This window comes from Bos mutus, chromosome 9 (genome assembly GCF_027580195.1).
Source record: "Bos mutus isolate GX-2022 chromosome 9, NWIPB_WYAK_1.1, whole genome shotgun sequence".
NCBI lineage: Eukaryota > Metazoa > Chordata > Mammalia > Artiodactyla > Bovidae > Bos > Bos mutus.
In genome coordinates, this window is record NC_091625.1 from 43,958,268 (window position 1) to 43,983,443 (window position 25,176).

A 25,176-nucleotide genomic window follows, 5' to 3' on the forward strand; every position below is an offset into this window, starting at 1 on the left:
TATGTTTTGCCAAGTAAAGAACAATGATTAATGGTAGTAACTGTTATACTCTGGATCTGATTGGGCTTTGTTTTGAAAAATTATTACCACAATGGTTCTGTAGAATTTAGTAGTGCATCCAGCACCATTTGGCACGTTTATGACAATAGGGTCTGGTTTTCTTAACTCCACAGTAAAATGCTGGCAGCATTTCAAATTCTTGGCACAGATGTTTAAGTGACTATAAAGAAGAAACATTAAAAAAAAAAAAAAACACTGGGCAGTTTTGAGTGTCTAAATATAAGCAACATTATTTTCTTAACATGCATGGTACCATGAACTTGCTAATGGATGAAGTGGCAAACATGAAAACCATTTGTGAAGGGCTTTTAGGTTTTTTTTTTTCATTGAGGGCACTAACACTTTTCTATAAGTATCTCTCCTATTCATGTCTACCAAGTGAAACTCAAATTTTGCTTTTTGTTTGTGACTGGAGAAAGGTTAGTGTCTGGAGTGTCAGTGGACAAACAAGTAGATCCATTCCCAACACATGACCCTTGGGACCACATGGCCAGGCTACTGTGATTCCTGGGCTTCATACTAAAAATGCCCAGAGGCCTGTCAGACAGCTTTCTTGAAATTTGTTTTAAATTGCACAAGTGGCAAATCTACTTCCTGAGTTAAAATGTGAAGGGGAAAAAAATACTGTAGCACATAGGGCAGAAAAACTATGCAGACGTATTCCCTATGGTTCCCTGTGGAGTGTTGGCTACTGAAGCAAAAATAATGCCACCAATGGGTAAAATGCTCCTCAGGCTCCCAGGGCTCCCCAGAGCCCCTCACCCATGAACTGGCTGGGTCCACACACATACATCCTGAATCAAGGCTAGGATGGCATTTCTGGACTTAATCCAAGTCTTCCTCACCTCGCTACCACCCCACTGCCCATCAACTAAGTAAAACAAACAAAAAAGTCCAACAAAAGCAAACAATAGCTGGCTCATGCTTGAAATGCTTTTCTTAGAGGACATTTTTATGGCCCATAATTAAAGACAAAGATCTTACACTGTCGATTTATGAGAGGCAAGCGATCAACCCTGTCAGATCACTGACAAATGCAGTCACCAACGGAGGTGGGAAAACTAGGGAATCATCTCTATGGGGCACGGAGGATGGGGGTGGGGACATGAGCAGGATGGAGGCAAATTGTGTCACGTTCGGAATTTGTTCTAAGGCCACCCTTACAGTATGGCTAAGGTGTTGCTCCCTCACCCTCCACTCAAGACATTAGACAAGCATTGGTAAAGCATCAACATTTATATTTAATTTACATTTTGACAATTTGCACATAAATAACAATGTAAACCAGTACGTAAACATAAGATAGTTTGTTCTAGCAAAGTAAAAAGCCAGTAACTTTGGTCAGTTTTGAGTAGAAGAAAGAAAAAAACAAAACCACTCTTGATTGTGGGCTCAACATTCACATGTAAGAGGCCTCAGAGGGAAAGTCAGATGGTAGAGAATTACGGGGTCTCAAGCCACTGTGCAGGTCTCAGTAAAAATTTCCACTAACGAGAAAGCATGAGAGGGAAAAAAGAGAACAAATGAGTGATGGGGAATAGAAAATATTTGATGTCAGTGTCAGTATGATGCTTTGGTTTACTTATAATCAAGGACTGTTTGTCAAACACTGTTAAAAAAAATATAAAAAAAAACTGTCAGTTTCATTATTTAAAGGAACAGATCAGTAAGGCTCTTAGGTTTCCCTGGATTATCCTAAATTTGTTGTTCTCTTCTGTAGGCTGATACTAGTTGCCACAGACCAAAATGCTGAATATATAAACCAGATTGATTAGTGATCCATCAGTTATTTAAGAAGGAAGGAGAGGAAGAGAGAAAAGTTACAGTGGTTGATGGGATTTCTATTTCTGGGACTTGGGTGTGACCACATCAGAATGTGACAAAAAAAAAAAGCCATCTTAGATTGTCCTTAATAGTTAAAAAAGGTATGTCTCTTTCTCCCTGGTTGTTATGCAGTCCCCACCTTTGCACCAAGATTTTAGGATCTCTTATAATACCAAGGGGGTGCCCAAGCTCACCAATGTAATTGTGAGGTCATCGAGTGCTAATTAAGCAAAGAGTCAGAAAGGGTTTGATTTTTTTTTTTTTTTTTTTTGCCATTAGGAAAAGAAGGATCTTTTACATGTTTTGGCTCACAATTTTAAGTGGTTATAAATATATTCTATATACATGGTATAGTGGTATAAATAGATTTATAAATATACATCATTGTCCGCTACACCTTGAATGCCAACGTGTCATCTTTGGGCTTAGCAGAGGACGAGGCAGAATGGGATGCATTCCATCTCTTTGGTGCACACGTGCTCTCTCCTCTTGAGTAGCAAATCATTAAAGATGCCATCACTTCCTGCACTACTGGACACACTCAATGAGGTAATTGTTGTTGAACAACTTTGCAATGCCCTTTCTTCTTCAATTAAATTAACCATAAAATGTAAAAACACAAATACTGAGGAAAGTCTTGAGTTGCACAGAAAAAACAAATACAACTGATGTGTTGGGGACAGGAATGTTCATTACCCGCTTTGACCCTAAGACAACGAGAATACCCGTTTTCTGGCTTTTGGTTTTTAAAGTGTGGCCTGAGCCTATCTAACTCAAATCCTTCCTGGTGGAGCACCATGCTTGTGCAATTCTGACGTAATAACAAAAGACCAACAACAAAAACACCTGGACTCATGCCCCCAGACCTCACCCATACAAAACCACCTGTGCTTTGGAAACATTTTGCAGTGGTTTTAAACATGGCATTTTGTCTTCTTCACATTTTCAGATAATACATTGGGATGCTAAAGTCTCATGGCCACTGCAAATGGTCACATGACTTTGGGGATGGGACAACCCTGTTTTTTTGAAGAGGGAGACAGACTGGCAACGCCTTATCACCTTTCTGGTAAATCTGTGATTGGGGGCAGGAATGCTGAACTCTCTACAGAAACATACAAGGTTTTTATTTCTTCCACCTATTACTGGGTAATTCTGCAAACATACCCCCAAATTATGTTCAAATGATACAAGGCTGTTCAAATAATATAATCCTATGAATGAACACATCAACTGCCTAACTTTGGCAATACTCAAACCTCACTTTCAAACCATTATTATAGAGGGAGGTTGACTTGAAGTAATGTATCTGTTTATTAAATCTTGAGATACTTAAAACAGATGTGCAGAAATTATCTACAAAGAATGGCCACCAGACAAAAATATAACACTTAACTCAAATTACAAGGAATTCTTCCAGTCATTGTAAACTTTTTTTAATTATTGCTTTTTGAATGATAAACTGTATAATAAATTATGAAGGATTATCATTGAAAAAATAATTATGGCTAGGCAATAGTCTTAGCAATGGGGAGGCTATGCAAACATATTCACACAAATATTCAAAATACAACAGGTTCAAATATATAGATGGGGTGTAAATAAGTATATATAATAGGTATATATATTGTCTTTGCCTCATTTATGCCCTGAGATTTCAGTAACTTTGGGGTTCCTTCTTTAATTCCAGAGAGGTGAGGGAAACCATCTGCCGTCAGGGAGAGCTTTGCAGAATTGGAATTATGTACAAGCGCTTGCGACAGGCACCCTGACTCGCCAAGTCGTAAGTTAAGAAACAAGACAAAACACCTTTTGTTTTCTGAAAATCTTAAGGATCCATAGGTTCGACTGTTTCTTCTTTGACCTTTACAGGTCCCAGAGGTAGTGGGTTGCTGTGAGGCAACTTCAGGAGGGACGGCTCTGTTGACTCATAGAGGTTATACCCTGAGAGCAGTCCATTTCCCAGGTTTCTTTGCAAAGACGCTTTCAGGCCAGTTTCTTCCTTCTCTTTTCTGACCACGGCCAGAATCTCGTTTTCCACCACAGAGGTCATGTCGATGTTGTCCTCCATGTCCTCCAGCCGGTCGGCATTGTCGCTGATGTCAAACTTCTCGATCTCTTCGTTGATTCTGGCCAGGTCCTCCAGAGGCAGCCCAGTGGCCGGGGCCACAGGACAGTGCCCCTTCAGGTGGACCTTGAGGCTGCAGAAATGGATGTAGCTCTTGTGGCAGTGGGCGCACTTGTGGGGCCGCTCCCGCGTGTGTAGGCGCTTGTGGAGTTTCAGGTGCACAAACTGCGTGAACTTGGCGGGGCACACCTTGCACTGGTAAGGTTTCTCTCCGGAGTGGAGTCGCAGGTGGGTCTTGAGATTGCTGGTGCTGCTAAATCGCTTGTGGCAAACCTGCAGTGTGGGGAGGGAGGCAGAGAAGGGAGGATGGAGACCAGAAGGTTAAGAGCTGCCAAGGGGAGGTGCCAGCTGCCCACCCACGCAGGACAAACTGGGAGGGGAAAGAAAACTCCCTGTGGCCCCTCACCGCAGCGCAAGGTGAATAGGGCGAAGTGGGGACGCTCCCACAGGGTGGTGGTTCCCTCCCCGACCATTGTCCACCCAGTGGAAGCCGGCTGTGTCATCTCATCAGCAGCCGAAGGAAGGCAGAATTCTTACGTTGGTTTAGGACACCAAGAGGGTGACTGTTGAGACACTGTGTACAAAGGTCGAAAGTTCTACCCAGAAAACACTGCCCACCTGGCATTCATGTGGCTTCTCTCCCGTGTGTACCAGGTAGTGTTTCTGCAGATGGGCGAGCTGAGTGAAGCCCTTGTTGCACGTCTGGCATTTGAAAGGTCGTTCTCCACTGTGCACTCTGAGGTGGACCTGGGAAGAAGCCACAACACATTAGCCTGGCTCCCAGTCTGCAGGCTGTAAGAGTGAACATCCCGGCTCAAGTACTCCGGGCATTTAGGATGCAAACCTCTTAAGCATCAAGGTGAAGTCTTAGAACAAATCAAACTCCAATGTGGGCTTCAGAACACTCTGTCGTGTCTGAGCTAAAGAAAACTCACAGCCTAAGCAGGGACTCCACACTGATCCTCTAGCCCAAACCCCAGATGTTTATTAATCAGATACTGGGGGGAGGGGAAGTAACAGGTCCCAAGCTGCCTGGCCCACGATGCCATGCCTGGGTCTTACACGGAGGAAACAGCAATCAACAACCTGCAAGAGGTTTAAGTACCCAGGCGCGCTGTGTGCCCTCCCGGGGAAAGACCGCGCATCGGGGGGTGGGCGTGGGGGTGGGGGTGGGGTGGGGTGGGGGTAGGGGGTGACCACGCCAGCCAGGCCTACCTTCAGGTTTGAGAGCTGCCCGAAAGTCTTGGCGCAGACGTTGCACTCATACTTGATCTTGCCGTTCTGCTTCTTCAGCGGGTAGGGGAGTGTCTTGTAGCCAGTCATGTTCCTTTTGTTCTTGATGAGATTCACCGCCTCCTCGCCTCCGGGGGCCGCAGCGGCCGCTGAGGTAGCTTTGGGCTGCACCACGTGCTCGGCCGTGGCGGCGGTCCCGGCTGTCGGGGAGCCGCTGGTGGGGGTGCAGGCCTTGTCCTTCAGGCTGGCGGCCGCCCCGGGGAGGGAGAAGGCACTGTGCGGCGCGGGCACCAGCACCTCCCGGGGGTGCTCGGGCTGCAGCAGGCGGCGCGCCCCCTCCGAGGGCAGCGAGCTGGGGAGCGAGGCGGACGCCAGCACCGGGGGAGGCAGGCCGCCCCCGCCCAAGAGGCTGCTGTACACCGGGTACAGCCTCGGGAAGAGGCCGAAGCTGTTAAGGCCGTTGATGTTGCTCACGGCGGCGCCCAGGCCGTTGCAGTTCATGCCGTAAGGGGGCAGCAGGAACTTCGGGTAGTGCGCGTTGTAGGAGGGGATGAAGGCGGGCGGCAGGTGGGTGGGCGGCCCGTAGCCGGCTAGGGAGCCCAGCCCCTCGGCGGCGGCCCCGTAGGGGGCGTTCAAGTAGGCGTAGGAGTCGCGGGCCTCCTGGGGGCCGGGGGCCCGCGGCGACACCGTGTTCCCGGGGCTGCTGTGCGGGCTGCAGCTCTGCAGGCTCCGGTCCGGGCTGCTGCGCGCCGAGGGGCTGGGCGTCGTGGAGGACGATATGGGGGAGTGAGTGATGTAGGGCGGCCGCTCCATCCCGTAGCATCCCAGGGGTGCTTTCAGAAAGTCTTCCGGGAGCGGGGCGCGAATCGGGTACACCACGCGCGGGTAGAAGGGCATCTCCGGGCTCCCGTTTTTCCTGAAGTCTTCCGCGTCCTTCTCTGAAGTGAGGGGTGAAATGTTGGAGCGGTACAAGTCCTTCCCTTTGGAAGGGTGGGAGTCCAATTTTAGGATCTCTTTGACGCTATACTCTCTCTTCGGGACACTCTTTGGGCACAGTTCATGTTTCTCAGTGCTCTGCTGCTTTGGACGGCTCTGGGTTTGTGCTGAAATAAAGAAAGGGAGATGATTACTCAGAGGGAGACAGAAAATTGAAGCGACATTGCCCAGGCTGCTCTCTCCTTGAGCAAACCTGAGCCCCAGCTGCCCCAAGAGGGCCACCTGGCTTCTCAACACCCACTCATTCTGGAAGGCTCATGCCACTCCAGTTCCTCCTCAGCAAAACCGGGTCACCGGTGGCATCAGTCAAATGAATAACATCGTTTGGATGACTGTTTCCACTGGTAAAATCCTCATGATAGAACAGTCCTGTTCAACCTAGAGTAGGAGCGTGCCTCCACGAAATACTGGGTGCGGGGTGTCACAGGTTAATAAAAGTCACAGTTTACCTAAAGGAAATCAGCACACCCTGTGAACTAGATGTGAAAGATGAAGACTCATTTCAAGTAATAAGCAGTCATCAATTTTCACCTCCATTCTTGTTTAATACGAATTTGATAAAATCCTGTTCAAACTGCCTCTGTCAAACATATTAGCAAGGTGATGCAAACCCTTCCTCTGGATTTGCTGACACCACCAGAATTTCACTGAGGCTCCGGGTCTCACCAGGCTCCCAGTAATGCTGTCCCCCGGAATCACAAGGCGTTACATAGTCATCGCTGCCAAACCACAAATGGCACTTTGCGAGCCAGTTCAATTACTTAGAGCACCAAAGAAAACAGGCAGCGAAGATGAACACACGTATTCCAAAAGATGGCATATTATTACTCGGTAAACAGACTGTTTAGGAACAGCAGCAATGCTCTTAAACAGAGCCTGTTTACGACAGGTTCTCCAGGTCATGGCCAGCACTGCTCCCTCCAAACACGCAGAACGAAAGATGCTTTCAGGAAGACACCAACCACCCAGAGCTGGGAAAACCGACCACTCCCTGCTCAGCCTTCCCTGGAAACCAAAAGTAAAATACAAGCTGCTTGGTTGGAGCTCTGGTTGTTGGTTGGTAAGCACTCCAGCCTGCACACCTGCCCTCAGTGTAGGGAGAGATGATCAGCTGTGGGTTTGTATAGATGCCATCAGGAGAGCTCTTGGCCTCAGCCTTAGAAGAGGACAGGCTTGGGGGACCTTGCTAAGCCTCCGTAAAAGCATCATTTTGTTGTCCCTGCTTGATTTAATGGAGGAAGAACTCTAGGCTTGATACCCGATAGGTCTAGAAATGAACTCTGTGGACTCCAGAGTCTGAACTCTTCAAATCCATTCTCTAGGCTGACAGGCTTGAGGGATTCGGTTCCAGTTTGAGAGCCCCCTCAGAATGTTATCTCTGCTGGCTGTTATCAGTTACTCCCGGGTGAGCCCGAAGCCCCAGAATAAACACAGCCCAGACACTATCAGGGAAGATGTGATGGGGGCAGTGATGGAAAGCTTGTTGAGGGAGAGGGATTTCTGAGGCCACTAAACCAAAATAAATACCCCCTTATCAGGCCAATACCAGTCTTTCAGTGAGGCTCAGCGGGCAGGAAGTTCAGCTTGTCACTTTTGTTTTTTAAAGCTGAAATGGTAGAGGAAGAGAGACAACTAAGTTGGAAAACTGATGGGCAAGGCATCTCAGCCACAGGAGGGGATTTTGAGGCAAAAAAAGAATGATTTGGAGGCAACCATATAGGCTCAGGTTAAAAAAAAAAAAAAGACGTAACCCGAAAAAAAAAGAAAACACAGAAGCTTCACCATCACAACTTTCTGCCATTGTTATGTGGCAAATTACATCTGAGTCTCCTAATTTTTTCTAGTAGCTTCCACACTCTCTGGGTTCTAATATTGAATAAATTAAAGTTATAAGCAGGAAGTTTTAATCTGTCCATAGCACTGCCCTCCTATTTATAGTCAGGTGTTATTGCTGAGCACCTCCATAATCCAATTATTGAACTGTTGCAAAGCTAACAATCGAGCCAACAACAAGAAAAGTTGGAATTTATTATTTTCTATGCAAAATACTGAGCAGAGTGTACCTAGCGTATCATAGCTCCACGATAAATGCTCACTATCTTACACCTTCATAAAAACACATTTATTTCCTATTAAAAAAAACAATATCTGGAGAGCAATGTCAGCCCCCCTCAGGTGTTCTAATGTGTCAATCATGGAATCTATGCATGTGTGTGCTAAGTCACTTCAGTCGTGTTCAACTCTGTGCGACCCTATGGACTGCAGCCTGCCAGGCTCCTCTGTCCATGGGATTCTCCTGGCAAGAATACTAGAATGGATTGCTGTGCCCTTCTCCAGGGCATCTTCCTGATCCAGGGATCAAACCTGCGTCTCTTATATCTACCAGCATTGGCATATGGGTTCTTTACCACTAGTGCCACCTGGGAAGCCCTCATGGAGTCTATATGAAGATATATTAAAAAAAACCATCCTTCAGTAGCTGAGTAATCAGTGGAGCTGGTGTCATTTCTGACTCTCCCACTCAGCAGCAGCTTGAGTTAACTTGAAAAAGAAAATCAAGATCTGTTTTTGTTCTTAATTCTTTAATGGCTGTAGGCGGACGGAGTCATTTCAAGAGTGAACTGCTTCTGAAGGCTCTGAATGGCTTAATTATGCCGACTCACATTTTCGATCTATAATAAGAACCCCCAAGACTATAAGAAAGAACCTAGAAGTTCTGCAGTAGGCAAAACAAAGTCTGTTTTCAACTGAAACTGAGAAAGCAGATTAACATTTAGAAGTCTATAATTTGGTCAACTGTTTTCTAGATGGGTTAGTTAGATAGACTGAAAAAAAAAAAAATAAAAAAAAAACCACACAACCTTGGGAGAGTAAGAGTTAAACCTAATAATTCCTACTCCTTTTTTTTTTTTTTTTTTAATAACTATTTGTGATTTCTGGCTATTTATTTTTCTTGACTTCAGTTTTCTTCAAATCTGTTCTCCTCAAAACTCTACCAACTGAACCATCACTGCCATTTTAAAGCCCTCACAGAGATTCTGATACAGGCCTCTACTGTGCATGAAACATGGAACCCAACACAACTCATCTGAAGACACAATCTACCTTTTAGACCTGATGAAATAGTGGAAATTTTCCTGATCAGCATCTCAATCATCAGTTACCACACCTAAGACAACTGGTTTCACAACAGGCAGCAAAGTCTTGGCTTACTGTGACTGGTTATTGTGAACTTTCATTCTGTACTACAAATACTGGACAGTGAGTGGGTACCTGAAAATGTTCAACCACCATTTAGAAAAAACTCTGCATAAACATCAACAGATATTTGAGGGAACAAAGGTGTCATTTCATAGAGAACATGATTGTTCCTTCAGAGCTTAAAAAATAACCATTTGAACCTGAAAATTCTGTGCTGAAGCCTTTTGTTGGGGAATAAAAATTCAAGGCCTTTAGGACCCTTCTTTGTGTGGAAGAAGGTGAGGGATGTATGTGAAAAAACTGCTTTGTGGTTACTGCAAAGTCACCAAGGTGGGTCATTTAAAATGGAGTTACAGTTCAAAGAAAACAAAAAATCAAAGTCTTTTTTCTGAATCCATGAATGATGAAGCTCAAGGAATGTGAGGAGACCCTCAAGAAGCAGCAGCACATTTTCCTGGGAGATGGCCTGTTGGAGAGTAAGTTGCCTTTTGCCACTGGGCCTGGCACCTACAGAGTGTGGAAGAGCAGAAGGGCTCTTGGGATGCTGGGTACTAGTGATATAATGGGACTCTTGCAAGTGCTAGAGAGATGAGGGAAAAGACCCACCACCATTGGCCAGGACCTGATTATACCTACTATGCTCAAGCTGGAAGCCAATTTGTTTCCAAACATTTCAAGGTTTTTTCCCCAAACCTCAAGGGTAACTATATGTGTGTACATAAGGACCACAAACACAAATGTAAAGATATTATGGTAGAGGTCTTTAAGCTTTTATAGCCTCAGCTTTTCAGAAAACTACAAATATAGTCTTGAGATCATTGGGAGATCATTGGGATGAGTACCAAATAGCTATAGAGTTGGATTATGCCTGACTAGGATAAGTAATTGGTTTGTTAATTGGCTAAAAATTTAAGTCAAATTCTAATTTATGTTAATATTAACATTCATCCCAAAGGTCCCAAAGGCCAAAATGTGAACTAAAACAATTTAGACTCCAGATAAAGCAAATGGGACAGCATATGGATGATTGATGAATCTGGGTAAAGTGTTTCTGGGAATTCTTTGTACTGTTCTTCCAACTTCTCCTTATGTTGGAAATGAGATCAAAACAAAAGGTTACAAAAATTTCAGCTTTTAGATGCCAAACTCTGAAACCAAAAGGAGCGGATTTTAAAAACCTGCTTTAAAAGCAGTCTGAGAACATACAACTATAGTTACAACAGGTTGGAATTTTATGGTAAATCTTACATCATTCCTAGAGATCACTTGAGAATGACTAAAACAAAGTAGCCCTTTGCAGAGAGGTCACGACAGTAACTTTAACCAATAGAAAAGTAAAAGCTTATAAACCTAAGGAACTGAAAATTTGTTAAGATAAAAGTGATAGGTGGTTACTGTAATACCGATCAGGAGATCAGATAATTAGGTTTTTACCATAAGGAAGGAAGCGAAGATATAAAATCTTCAGGGTTATCCATTTCGAATAAGATTTGAAAAATTATAGCTCCAAGTTTTTCTAAAACAATTATGTTTCACATCAGACCATAACTTGATAACCAAATGTGCATCTACATTTCAAAGCTTATTTTAAGCACTGAGAAATTACCACAAACAAGGAACTATACCTTTCATCCTTGGCATGTCAGAACTAATCTCTATTACAATATAATCCTACCTGCCCCCTTTTGGACAGATTAACATTGGACCTTTATTTCTTCCTGTACATTCAGAATTGCTCTTAGTATTTTTTAAATGATCAAGTTTCATTATAGGGAATAGAGTAGAGACTGAAAAAAATTGTTTTTCTCTTCCCAGTGCTGAGTTTAAGCCACCTACTTGGCCCATCAAATGAAGCCATGTAATTAAACAACATGTTATTAGTGCAAAGGGGCAGAACTGACATTACTGGCATTTTTAATTTTTTTTTTTTTCTGTAATCCACTTACTGAGATTCATCATTGTCAGCTCTCCGGAATAAGGGTAGTGAAGCCTTTCTGCAAAGTCCCGGCAGTACCACACAAGAAGCTCCTGGTTGGCAGGGATGGGCTTAATGGTGTAGAAGTAGATGTTCATGCCGTTCTGACAGGCGGCCAGGTTCTGCTCCCGGGCAGTGTGCGCTGGGTTCACGTAGCGTAGCCAGTTGCTCTTCTCCTCATTAAAGCCATCAATGAAGTGGTGAAGCTCCCCTCTGGAATAGATCTGCGCAAAAGAGAAGAGAGACGTGGAAAATAAAGCCCCCAATGCAATGGAAAGCTTGCCAGCACATGGCAAGTGTGATTTCTGGTCCCTGACTGCCTCATTAGAAAAGGAAATCAGTTTAGCCGGAGTTGTCTTGAATCAGCAGAAATAAGGGAGGAAACGGGAGGCACGCTTTATCAGTTACCTTTTCCATTTCAGTTTTAGGGTCTTTTCATGTTTGGGGAAAACCTACAGAAGAATGAAACCCAAGATTTCGTTTAAGGAGCTGCCGCACCTAGTACTCCATCTGCTAGCAGAGTGAATGGCGCACAGGCAGCAGGGCTGGCTTGAGTTCCGATCATTCTGACTTTTAATGCTTTGAGTCACTAGGTATTAGACCAACCCGACTGAGTACGTCAAACTGAGTCTCTCAGCTTTTTCTATGGCCTCTGTACTTGCCCGTTTCCTACACCCCCGCCCAAGGCTTAAACTCTGCAAACATCCTCCACCCCCAAGCCTCCTAGTCCAGCAGTAACACTTGTTCATATGAATACTTGGAACTTTGCCTTTTTGTGGAAACGCTGGGTGGGGCCAAGGTGAACTTCACCTGCCATAACAAAGTGAACACTGGGACAGAAGCCAGCATCTGACAGTCTACTGAGAAGTCACTTTTCCTCTTGATGAATGTGTTCGGCCTTGTGCTTTTCTTTCAAGGCTGAGGAAGGGAGAGGGAACCCTCTTATCTGTGAGGGCGGTGGCTAAGACACCACTCACAGAGCCATAGGGTTTGTTTTTGGAAGAAGAGGAAAAAACGGTGTTGTTCTTTAAAAGCAATACAAAATGAGGAATTCAAAGTTTGTCCTAAAGTTACTACTACTTCTGGTTAGCAGATATCCTCAGGCCACTCAGTAAAAAGGTAAAGTCTTACTGAAACGACTTTATAAACAGACCCTTTACCTTCCCCAGAAAGTTTCTCTTTCCCTCTTTTTAAGATGTACCCATCTCATCTTAAGACTTAAGAAAGATCCTTACACATATACAAGCAGTACCTCGTTTTCTGCAACTTGGAGGCTCCAAGTCATAGGGCATGATTCACAGCAGAAGTTTTGCTCTAACCGGACAGCAGGTCATTGCTTTGTTCTTAGTCACATACTGACTATGTTAATCTCTAAAGTGTTTCTGTATTTCGCTCAAACGTTATCAGAGACAAAAAGGAACTCTGTCCCTTTAACACAGGCAGTAAACACCAGAATCACTTTCTTTTAAGAGTAACTTCCTGTAAATTGTGAAGGGGGAAATACATGTGGCTTCATCAAAGCAGCTTATGAGAGCTTTTGCGGTGTGTTTTGTTAAGAGAAAATGGAACAAGGCTGGGTGAATTCTGCTATCAAGAGGGGTTTTCAAGTTTGTTTACTCTGATGTGCAAACTTCCAGGAACACGGGGTTCCATCGCTCTTGCACTCTTCGCTGGGCGGAAACTGCTTTCTAAAGCTACGGGTATGTTGATTCCAGTCAGTCTTCCACAGACTACAATTTACTGTATCCTCATTTAAAAACAGAAATGTCGATGCCATGAAGTCACACACACACACACACACACACACACACACACCCACAAGAAAATAAAATAATGATACGTCAGATGAACACTGCTGCCTATCACCCTCACTTTATTTCCATATATTATCAAGAAGATTAAAAACGTGCTGACTCATAGCACAGTTACAAGAAATGTCACTGGTTTCTCAACTTGAACATCCCTTCTCTTCTTTGTGTAATTTGCATGAAACTTTTTCTTTCCTCACAACAGATGTTCATACTCCTGCCAACAAAATCGGGATGCTTTTAACAACATGTGGGGAGTTATCTCCTACAGTATCCTTTGCATGTGAAGGACCAAATTCAAATAAATCCTCTCAGGGAAAGCATTTCAGCTACTTAGAGTGAATCTTCAATAAACTAGGGAACTGAGACAGAGATAGGAGGTTCTTAAATATTTGTCATTTTTTTGGAAAGGACCCTGCATTAACCACACTTGTGCTGGATTGTTTTAATTCAGACCTTAGACTCAAGAATTACAAACATCTATGGCTCACTTCTCAGAAGACCTTATTGGCAATAAAGGCAAAAGTGCACTCACATTTTACCCATTATTAGTCAGGTATTAAATGTATTTTAAGTATGAGTAATTATTAAATTTTGAGCATGCAATTCATAGTGGAAACTTCTCAGTGATCTCTTTTGTTCAGAAAATAGTAAAGTAGATTTCTTAAAATACAAAACTTCCTGTTTTTTTTTTTTTTTTAAAAGCTTGTTTCTTAGGAACAGCTTCTGGGTGATCACAAAATATAGGTCTTTTATAAAAATACTTGTCCAAAAAATATAAGCATTCTAGGTAAATCCGACCAGAATAAGTATAATATGGGCTTCCCTGGTGGCTCAGTGGTCAAGAATCCACCTACCAATGCAGGAGATACAGGTTCAATCCCTGGGTTGGGAAGATCCCCTGGAGAAGGGAATGGCAACCCACTCCAGTATTCTTCCCTGGGAAATCCCATGGGCAGAGGAGCCTGGTGGGCTATAGTCCATGGGGTCACAAAAGAATAGGACACAACTGAGCGACTAAACAAGTAAGTACAATACAGTTTTTGTTGCTACCATGCAACTGTTTCTTGAAAGAATTTCAATAAAGGTTTCCCAGTAATCATGTACATTTTATGCAAGTCTATATACATACATACATATAATTGCTTTTAAATTTATTTTCTAATTGAGGAAACGGAGTATCCAGAGAGATGGATGGGCAAATGGAAAACAGTCTGCTTTTTTCTATTCATTCTCATCCAGGGTCTTTTACCTAAAGATTCTATCTAATTAGTTCACCTGTGAGATTTTTTTTCTAACTGTGATATTCCAAAGGAAACTGGATTGACTAGATGGGATGTTAAAGGGAAGTTTATCCTCTTGAATGTTGTAAGCATCTTCCTTACACTATGGAATAACTTATGTGCTGTCAAATCCAGCAGTTTCATGGTACAGATGCATTTAAACAGGATGAGTCTTGTAGTCCATCTCCATTCCTCCAGTACCATCCTTCCTAAATGGCATTTATTTTCAAGGTAATTCATTTGTGATTACTCGTCCACTCAATTAAAGTTAAGTCAGCAAGAAATCAAGAAGGGGTGAAATCTAAGACTTGGTGACTCATTACTACTTCCTTGCACAGAAATGCAAATGAACTTACCCTTGAAGCAAGCAGCAAACTGTTTCCTTTCATCACAAAACTCCAATGAATCGCAAAAAGTTAAGATTCACACAGACCACCTCTTCACCCCAACTACCTTCAAGCTGTGTTTCCCAGGCTGAATTTTTAACCCGTTTCGTCACAATTGCTTAGAATTCCCTGTGTCCGTGGGGACCCTGAATATTGTGGGGAGCTCCAGGACAGTTGAAGAAGGAAGTGACCCAGCAATTTTAGTTTCATTTTTTCCCCCTGATACTTAATGAGTTGGGAAAAATTTCCCTACTTACCCGCCAAAAATATTTCCTGTTGGCGTTCTTGGGAACTGCATCACTGGTGTAGATTTCACCTATTAGAGGTCCAAAACGTGTTCCCTTTGGTATGTATTCTTTACTCACCACTCCAGTAATCTAAAGGGGGTAAAACACATTGAACAGTGAGTTCAACAGTAAAATATGAATCGATCTTTTCATTTCAATGAGTTGAATTGTCAAATGGTAATACCACCAATGATAACAAAATTGTGCTATGGAGAGCAGACATTAATCGTGCCTACATAATTAACAACGAGCCTGACTTTTGGGGAAGACTATCTGTTAAACTCACAGATGATAAGCAAATAAATATTCAGCCAAGTATAATAGTCTAGTTCTCTGGTGACTGAGGGTCCAATATTTTTTATTAATACTTTTTATGCTAGAAGAACAGAGTGGGTAAAACTATTCCATTTTAGGATGAGTTTCGAATACTGCAGAATTAGTCAAGGTTAGACCATTTTAGCCCGCTCCTAGTTTCCTATTTCTTCTTCTCCCTCAAACCATAAACACAGTGTGCTTAAGGGGAATAAAATAGTTTTAACCTCAGAAACCAAAGTAATGTTCTTTGGTTGTTCCACAAAGGCCTAAGGAACCAGAAACAAAACATAATATATTTTTTCATTCCAGATGAGGTTTTTTTTTTTTTCTTTCTTTATAATTTGTAAGTTCTCTTTAGTAGAAGGAAATTCTTTCAAGTAACTTTGCTCTTCTCTAGCATCTTCTGCTCAACGGTGGTCAAAAGTCTTCCTCTGAAATGGAATTTATACCTAGGAGAGCTGTGGGTTCTAAGATTGAGGAAATGGCTTTGTTAGACTGGATGGATCACACATTTGACTTTGGAGGGCCTTGCTAAAAAGAAACATGTTAACTATACCAGTTCCTCCCTGATGGTAAATTTCTTGGGGTCGGGGGTGGGGTTTAAAAAAAAAAGTCACCAACCATGAATCAGGAAGCAATTCGTCATTATTCAAAAGAACTCTGTAACAGTCCTTTACAACACTGTGCAGTACATTTTGTTTTTTATTCACTCACTTTCCCATTTTGATTTTCTTTTCACCCAAAACAGCCTACAAATCACTTACTGAATGCCTTATTGATATGGACCAAGAGGAGAGGTAAAAACATATTTATCTCCAGTTTTTATTATCCCTGGTGGCTCCTTTCTAATTGTGCACCTGAAATGGTAGGCCTTTATATATGAATCAATAAATGTTTGCAGTGGAATCTAAGATTTTGGTTTTGATATACACTGATACTTCATTAAATCTCATCAACAACCGAAATCTTTGTTTAAAAAGATATAGAACACACCTACACGCTTGTGACAGACCAGTCTTTCTCATATACATGACTTAAAAATTAATTTTAAAAATTTAATATTCAATATACAAGCCAATGGAGCATACCGAGACTGGAAAGACAGAAAAAAAGAAAATTTCCTATACCCAACACAAGTTGAAACAAGGTTGGTAAGCTAGAGTGTTATTTTTGGTCCGTTATGAATTTCTGGCAAGAGCTGAAAAAAGCAGATGTTCATTTCATTCTCCTCCTCTGCCTCATTTACATCTATCTGCCCTTTCAATAACAGTTCATCGTTATTGGTATATGTTGGCAGTATAGCTCTGCGGAGTACCTTATAACAGCCTTGAGTTAAAACGCATCCTAAAGCTTAAGTAGACTTATTCAGAGGTTACTGTTTATTATGTATTATTGAAATGAATTTGAAAAATTCATGGAATCGGCTTTTATGACAGAAATCATTTGGCATTCATATCTGAGTGATTATTCCATAATATTAAAATGACAAACAGGAAAAACAAATAATGGCATTCACTGGTGAGCCAATAATAAGCAGTTGATATTTTCAACATATCCACTTTAAAGCAGTAATTTTAAAAAAGGTACTCAACTGGTTTATCAACTTTGTTTTAAATTATAGTCTCTTGCAGACAATGTCTTGGGAGTCAGAGCTTGATTACCAACAAGTAGTATGACAACGAGGTCAGGGTTTTTCTCTTGAATTGCCATTCTTTAACCAATGGGCTTCGTATTCAGCTATCAATCTTACACTAAGAAAATACACAACACTTTCTTATGGTCCGAAAGAAGTCAACTAGCAACTTGTTCCTACAAAAGAATTTGCAGAAGACATACGCCACCAAACATCTTTGAGCGCAGCCATAGGCAAGTCACTGGCGAAGATATGAGAGGGCATTAAAGAGCTCCTGCCATCAATAGCCATACAAATGCAACTCACCAGACAAGACAGGAGAACAATTGTCTGGAAAAGGAGGTCTGCAGAAATCCTCAAGTCCCAAACAAATAAAAGAGCCTCAATACCAGCTTATCTTTACAAGTGAGACAGAACACTAATATTTTAAGTTCTGTGATCCATAGAGCTTTGGGTACTTATATACTCACACATGAATAAATAGAGACACCAAATCAGAATTTTGAGGCTGGAAGGAACCGTTTAGCTCATATACTATCTCTATCCATTCCCAGTTCAGCACCCTATCTCACAATCAGCACCTTCATCTCAGATCCTTATCTGAGAAATTATTCAAAGAGGACATAAGAGCTATAACTAAGATTCCAGCTCTAAGACTCCTGAGCTCAGTCAGGTAACTACAGCGGGGATCAGAACCAGGGTAGTTTTTAATGGGAAGAGACTAAGTCATACTTCTCCCTCTGGCCCTGGAAAGATTTGGATGTGAATCTTAACCAACAACCAACAACATTCTATCCTTGGAGCCAGCACATAATGTAGGGAAACCTGGTGTGTGCCTTGAATTTCCCAGAACTAGAAGGACTAATTAAGAATGTGTTCACCTAAGCTCAGGAAGGAAACTTCACTGGAACTGACCAGGGTCCTAAAGCATCATTGCTGGGCCCAGACTCCTATGTGCCTCCCATAAATCTCCCAGCGAGAGGATGCTGGCCTTCACAATTCCCCGCCTGCCCGCTCTTCCCAGCTGTGTGCTCTGTGCTGGGCTGACCCCTACAGATCTATCAACAGCCTCAGTTACACAACATACCCTGAAGTCTAAGACCTGCAGACAAAAAATAGGGCCTGTTTTCCATTTCACAAAATGAAGATGTCACAACTTAGTACGGGTGGACTAGGAGTGCTGAATCAAAATTTGATAGAAAGGAGAATAATTTTTTTTAAAGCGAATTCCCTCTTCAGGAATATATGAATACACATGAATCTCACTGAGTTTCAAGCAGAAATATCATTCAGGTCTAACGATGGGATAAGTATCCTCACCCCAAATTATATTAAAATCATTTTAATTACTAGCTACCTCTTCCCCTCCCCCTCAAAAGAAATGACTCATTAGATTAAAATTCTATTTTGAATACAAGGATATTTGCATTGAGATGGTTAGTGCTCTGCAGTGAACCAAGACTTCAGCCTGCACTTTACTCCATTGTTTTTAAAAGGGGGTGGAGTGGAAAGAGATGTTTTTGGAAAGTTTCCTTAATTATCTTTATATTAAAGGAAATGCCTGGTTACATGGTCTCCCAATAAAAGGCAGTGTGAAGAGGGAATTGCATATTATGGCGAGATACTTTTTACAGATGACTTAATAATGGACTTCAATCAAAATGGACACTGAGTCCCCATCATCGGCCTGATGTTTAATTGCCACATGATGCTGGAGTTCAGGCTCAGAGCCACAGAGCCTCTGAATTCAACGCAAGCAACCTCAGTTCAGGCTACGGCTTCTAGAACAGAAGTGTTTAAATCAATCTTTCTGTGTTCAAGTATTCACAGTAGATTATTTCAGGAGATCAAGGGGAAAATCCCCCTAAAAGAATAACCCAGCAGTTTAAAAAGTTTTAAAAGTTTTTTTGAATAGAACATCTATATTTGGTTTGGGTTCTGGAAATAGGAAGTAAGAACAGCCTCATTAAAGGTGCAAAATGATTCTAAACTAAATCTAAAAATGAGGGTCAAGATCAGAAATACGGTTTGTATGTTTTGTTTTTAACCAAAAAAAAAAAAAAAAGGTGCTGACACATAGCACAAATTCATAATGAAAAATGGTCTTGTTAAAAAAAAAATCCCCAGGATGTCAGCACATCAGTACATAATGTAACATCTTCTGCTACTTAAATGAAAACATTTAAAGAAGGGCAAGATACATCGGTCAGATAAAAACTACACGTACAAAGGCTTTTTTCCTCTTTCCACGCCTTGTGGGACTGAAAGAACTGAATAATGATAATGTAAACATTTCATCCATTCTGAAGGTTCCTGTCCTAGAACTGGTTTGCAGCTATCATACTCTCAATGGCTCAATTTCACAGTTCTCTTTCACCATCTTGAGGGAGCTGTCCTTTTCCAAAAGGCAAAAAGGAAGGAGAAACTGAAAAGCAGGCACGCATTACAGAGGGAGCTTAAGCCAGTATTATTACATTTAAGCTGGTTTCCTGCTGACTTTTATGATGAAGGACTAAAGACATACTGTTCTCTTCAAGCATTTCGGTAAAATCAAATAGGAGAAAATAGAATAAAAGAACCCTGGCCTCTTACTAGGTTTGTTCTGAAGGACCCTCCTTAGGAATACAGGTACCGTATGCGTTTTCAGTGCTGAACATACGAAATAAGGAGTTACACATGCAGTGAAAAAACGCCAAACAAGCTTAAGAAAGGATTGGTCTGAAGTATGTTAAGACGATAAATAAAACCACAGTGACACCAAGAGGGGCCAGTGTAGCACAATGTAGAAGCATTAGTTGGAAAGTCTGAAGAACTTTGCTCCAAGTCTTGCTCTGCCTCCAAGTATACACCTTAAGTCCGTGCCTAGTTTTTTGAACTTTGGACTAATGATCTAAGGGCATTGTTTTTTCTATTTAGCTATTATTTTAAATAGAATAATGAAAATTGAAAGACAGGCTAAGAGCTGAAATGAGGACAATACTACAGAACTAAAAGGCAAGGATGAACCAGAGTAGAGGTCTTGATTTTAATCCCAAACGGCTGGACAGGGCAACACAACACAATTAAAATCTGGGAACAGACCAGTATTTGGTCAAATTTGATCTGGGAAAAAAATGCTACAGTTTTTAAAGCCACAGACAAACCTTACAGACCCAAACAAATCCTACACTGATTCCATGGGCCACAAACTAAGAGACTTTCTATAGAAAAGGGTCTTACTTTCACAAAAAAGGTGTAATTAAGCCTGACTTCTGGGGTCAAGTTTTTGGTAATGTTCACATACAAACACAATTTAAATTTTGCTTTTTATGAAATCAGCCTCCTCTCTCCCAGTAGGAAAAACGGGGAGCGGGGGTGGGGGGGAGTTGAGTTTTAATGAAACCCAAAGCAGAGTTGCTCTATTTAATTTTAGACAGCTGTGTCACCCCCTCACTAACAACACTAAACTCAGACACACCAACAGGAAAGAGACAAAGTATTTCCCAAATCAGCTCTCAACGCCTTCAAATACTGTTCCTTAGGGAAGGAGGAAAGTGATTTGACATGGTTGTTAATAAATAGTCTCGGGATGGAATTCTGGACTCCTACAGCAAAAGACCCCCGCCCTTCACGACTTTCTGAAGGCAGTGATAGGATTGACAGTGAGTGACGGGAATGGTGGTGCTAAGTCTGTGGTGGGGTCGATTCCTTCAACTCAGCCCTGCAGTCGACCCACGAGAGCAACTGCAGTAGCTGAATTCTCAAAACAAGAGGTGGTTCTGCAAGTTTTTTCACAGCTAAACATCACGCCTTGCTATAATCATTATATAAAAGGGTAAACACAAATCCTTTGCTCATTCCAAGTCTGGGTTTTCAACCCCTTTGAAACAACAAAGAGTGTACCCACTTCAGAGGCTAAGAAGGAATCAGCCTGCCAGCCCTGCCAAAGCAAAGGAGCTGCTGCAGATAAACAGTGGTTAGCTCTGAAGTCACCCGGACAGAGGACACTTTTACATGAACCTCTTCTCAATTTACACCATCACTTCTGTTCATAAACACGTCAAGGTTTTGAGAATAATTTTAGAAACCCAGCTAATAAAGCTGGCTCGTTAAAAAAAGACTAAAGCCATCTCATGACCAAAAGGAGACAAAAGAAACATGAAAAACATTTTTCTCAAAGAAAAAGTTTTCTCCCTCCAAAGCAGTTGTACTGGGTGATGAGGGCCAGTGAGTCCAGAGCGGTCAGGAAACTTTCTCGAAGCTGCTGACAATTTCACCCACCCCATGCTGCAATTCGGCTTTTCTAAGACATGTCAACTTGCCAAAAAATTTAACTGTTTACTGATTAATATGGAATAGTCAAGAGCTGGAGAAAATAAGCAGGGACAGACTTAGGGCAAGAGAAAGCAATGAAAGAAGTGAATTAAGTGATCAATTATTTACTGATACTTACACATTCTCACAGATATACAAGGCCTCAAGGGCAAGTAGGGAGATTTGGCATCAGGTGCCAATCTTCTTCAGCAAGAAACCAGAGGCTTACCTCTTTGCTGTTTGTGGCATATTTGAAAAGCAGATTCCTCGGTAAGGAAGCCTCCGCCTGAACCGAAGTGCCTCCTTCCACACCAGAATCCCAGGGGTGGTCATTCACAATGTATGTACACTTCTCCTCAAACTCAGCCTCTGTCCACAGAGTCATATCCGCGTCCTCCATGTCCATTTTCATGGTCCCTTCAGTCCCCTCTGCCAACCCTGGAACCTTCACAGCACTGGAGCTACACTTGGGGGCAGCCTGGAAGAGAAGGGAAAGGCCTTTAATCCCCATTGTCCCGTGGCTCCTCTGAGAGGCTATGACTAATACAGTCGTCTGAAGACTTTAAAAGCAGATGCAGAGTGCTCGGTACAGTTGAGTAAGAGCCAAAAAGCCGTATAAAGATTGCCTTGGAGAAGCAAGGTTTTTAAATGCTATCCTTTAACAACAATAACAACAACAAAGAGTGTGGCAACCTCACTGGAAGACAAAGTTTTAAAAAGAAAAGAACCACCTCCGAACAATCCCAGGCTTTACCTCTCACAGCAGAAAAATGTTGTGGGCGCCCAGTCCTCTGTCCCAGGACGCCTGGGGTCATGGCTGCCAGACCCTCAACGCTGTGGAAAAGCTGCCTCAGAAAAGTGTCACAAACAAGGAGAGGAAGAGGAAGGAGCTCTGTCTGCCTCTGAATGAAGCTAAAAATGGAAAGCGCGTGTGGTGCAGGAGCGGAACCCAGCCTGCCTTTTCCAAATGGGGAAGACTGAACTTTCCCACCAGCTCCCAACTCAAAACAACTTTCAAAACAACTTATCCCCCCCCCACACCCCCTCTGCAGCGCGATCTCTTTCATCCTCTCACATGGAAGACTGAAAAGGACTGCATCCTGCCAGCATCACTGAGCTGCAGCTTTTCAGAAATCATTTGGACCATAGGAAAAGACGAGGAAAGATGGGGGTGGGGGGCAGGGGGCAAACTCCCCACAGTTTCTTTTGATTGTGGGTATCTTACGCCAGATTGAAAAAGCAAAAACAAAACATAAAACTGTTCAACAGAATTCCCTAAAGAGAATTCCTTTAGGAGCCCTCAGCTACAAATAGCACTTTCCATTTAAATCTGAAAGTGTACGAATTCCCAGAAGTCACTGATGGGCTACAGTTTACTGTAACTAAAGTTATAACAAATATAGAAGACTCAGAAGACAAGCTCTGCTTCCACTTGTAAACTGATAAGGGTATTCCCGAAAATCCCCCCCTCACACGCAGGAAAAGTGCTTTCCAAAGAGAGAGAGGGGGTAAAAAGGTAAACAACGTCTGCAGTGTTTTCCCATACAGACGTGTTGGGGGAAAAAGTAGGAACGTATTAAAAAGGAGTAGGGTATTATTTCCATGTAAGAACGTGTCCTCGTTAGAATGTAAACACAACACTGTCCAAGTCCTTCAGGGTGGCTTTTCCATTCTTCTGTTTCTTCTCTAAATATAATGACCCCCCCCTTTTTTAAAAATCAGATGCGAAATTGTCCTTCCCTCAGTCACGACTGAAACAAACGTGCTTAAGTCTACGTAGTTGCGACACGTACAGTCACGATGCCACATAAGTGTTAAAATAAAACCAAAATTTAAAATTAAGCCAACGCGGAATAGTTACTTTTGTTGGACGGGGGTGGGCGGGAGTCACTATTGAAATTTCAATGAACTGACAATTATGCCTAGAACTGAAAGGGTTAATGATTCATAAGGAAAAAGTCTTATAAATGTTTGACAGTGCTAAGTGCCCTAAAGCAGAAGCATTTCTGGTTTATACTGAGACTACGTTAGCCGAAAAGGGGGGCGAAGTTTTCAGATCAATTTCAGAATCAAAAACAAGATCAAGTTCCTTACCAAGGTCGTACCCACACGTTTTTCCAAGCAAATATCCAACATCTGAGATAAATGTCGCTCATGCCTAAACAGTCCGCAGTGCTCCGCGTCCCCTCCGGGCCGAAGGCTGGCGCGCACCGCGGCGGTGCCCTTCTGCTCGGCCGCCCGCGCCCGCGTCCCGGCTCCCGGCGCGGACAGGTGCCGCGCTGCTCTGCCTCTCCGCAACACTGGAGGGCCGAGTGTCACGGCTGCGCTTACAGTCTGTGTTAACCCGGCCGGCGGCTCGGCCCTTACCCCCTCCCAGCTTGCAGATTTCCCATTCGTGATTCACTCCTACCAGTCGCCTGAAGAGGGGGCGTGGCCGCACCTGGCCAAGCCGCGTCGAGCTCAGTCTAGGGCTTTCCCCCCAGCCCGCGAGCGCCCAGAGCTTCCTCTCTCCGTATCTGAATTTCAACATTTACTTGGAATCGTGACTTCCCTTTGAAGGCACTTAACCTCCGCGTAGACTCGGACTGTATTGTATTCTAAAGACTCCAGACCGCCCTCCTTCCTGCTGCGGCTTTGTGAGGGGGCGCACATTCCTTAAATTCAGGGAAACCTAAAAAGGATCTAAACTTGTTGGAGTTCCTCGGCCTAGGTCCAGTTAGAGAGCTTACAAAACTTACTTGAAAAGAACACGTGAAAAAGAGCAATTAATTTGCATGTTATGAAATAAGACGGAGCTGTCTAGTCCTCAAGCTATTGCTTGGGAAATAAAGGACTCCTTCCTCCCGCCCCCGTCCCCCCCCCCCAAAATTTGTAAGCGTCCATTTCTCCTGATTATTAAAGCTCATACTTAGTAAAACTGACCTCCCTCTTTCAATTATTTAGGGAAATAGGAAAAAGTTATCATCCTACAGATTGAAATTTCTTTGCCTTTTCTCCCCTCCCCAAAACCCACAGGCAGAGGAGTGTGTTTGCAAAATGTAGAGCATTAATCTGTTTCTTAAAGAGAATGTGGAACTGATCACTCCAAGTGGAAGATAGACACAGGCAGTAATTAGTGGGGCTCTTCGTTGGGAGCCCTGTCCGGCTTTTCCTCCAGCCCGGGTCAGTCCTCTGTTGAAGGAAGGACATCCTGTGATGATGGCATACAATGTCCTGTTTGTTTATTATTAAGAGCGTGGACCTTGCATTCCTGCTTCTCATTACAAAACAAACCAGATGCTTTACTTCCTTCAATGGTCTTGTGCCTTCAGCAAGGAATCCTCTAATTCAGAGAAACAATCATGCAAAGGGTCCATTTAGAGCAGACACCCCATTACAAGGACTGTTTAGATCTTTGTAGCACAAGTCTCCCACTATTCCTGCTTCTTTTCTATACGTGGTGATTTTTAAAAGCATCTCTCCTTCAACCTTAGGCTGCAGTGTCTTTTCTAACATTTAAATACACGTGTGATACACACCCACGTCCCGACAGACATGCACACCCCCACGTACACACACCCAGTCCCAACCTAATGATACCAACTTAGTCATACAATGAAGTGGACATGTGAGTATTTGTTTACAGGAAGAAACAAAGCCAAACAAAGCCCAACTCAACCATAAAAATATTTATCTTTAAAATTTCTTTTCTCTCTTTTAGGAAACATTTCTAGAATTTTTTTGGCGGGGGGAGTGGGCAGGTAGAGGGGAGGTA

At 42.8% G+C, this 25,176-nt stretch overlaps 1 protein-coding gene across 5 annotated transcripts; it reads right to left on the reverse strand.

Annotated features, from left to right (window-relative positions):
* Positions 1 to 1,281: 1,281 nt before the first annotated feature.
* PRDM1 (PR/SET domain 1) lies at positions 1,282 to 23,969 on the reverse strand. Of its 5 annotated transcripts, none has more exons than XM_070376532.1 (7): positions 23,833 to 23,969; positions 21,652 to 21,900; positions 15,152 to 15,271; positions 11,389 to 11,641; positions 5,228 to 6,348; positions 4,631 to 4,759; positions 1,282 to 4,285 (listed from the first exon to the last, which is right to left on the reverse strand). In XM_070376532.1, exons 1-7 carry the CDS (start codon positions 23,950 to 23,952, stop codon positions 3,713 to 3,715), a joined length of 2,565 nt encoding a protein of 854 aa, XP_070232633.1. In that variant the 5' UTR covers positions 23,953 to 23,969; the 3' UTR covers positions 1,282 to 3,712. The 5 variants fall into 5 exon arrangements, with proteins under 5 accessions (XP_070232633.1, XP_070232634.1, XP_070232635.1 ...); XM_070376533.1 differs by lacking the exon at positions 23,833 to 23,969 and adding an exon at positions 23,517 to 23,807; XM_070376534.1 differs by lacking the exon at positions 23,833 to 23,969 and adding an exon at positions 22,177 to 22,342.
* Positions 23,970 to 25,176: the final 1,207 nt, after the last annotated feature.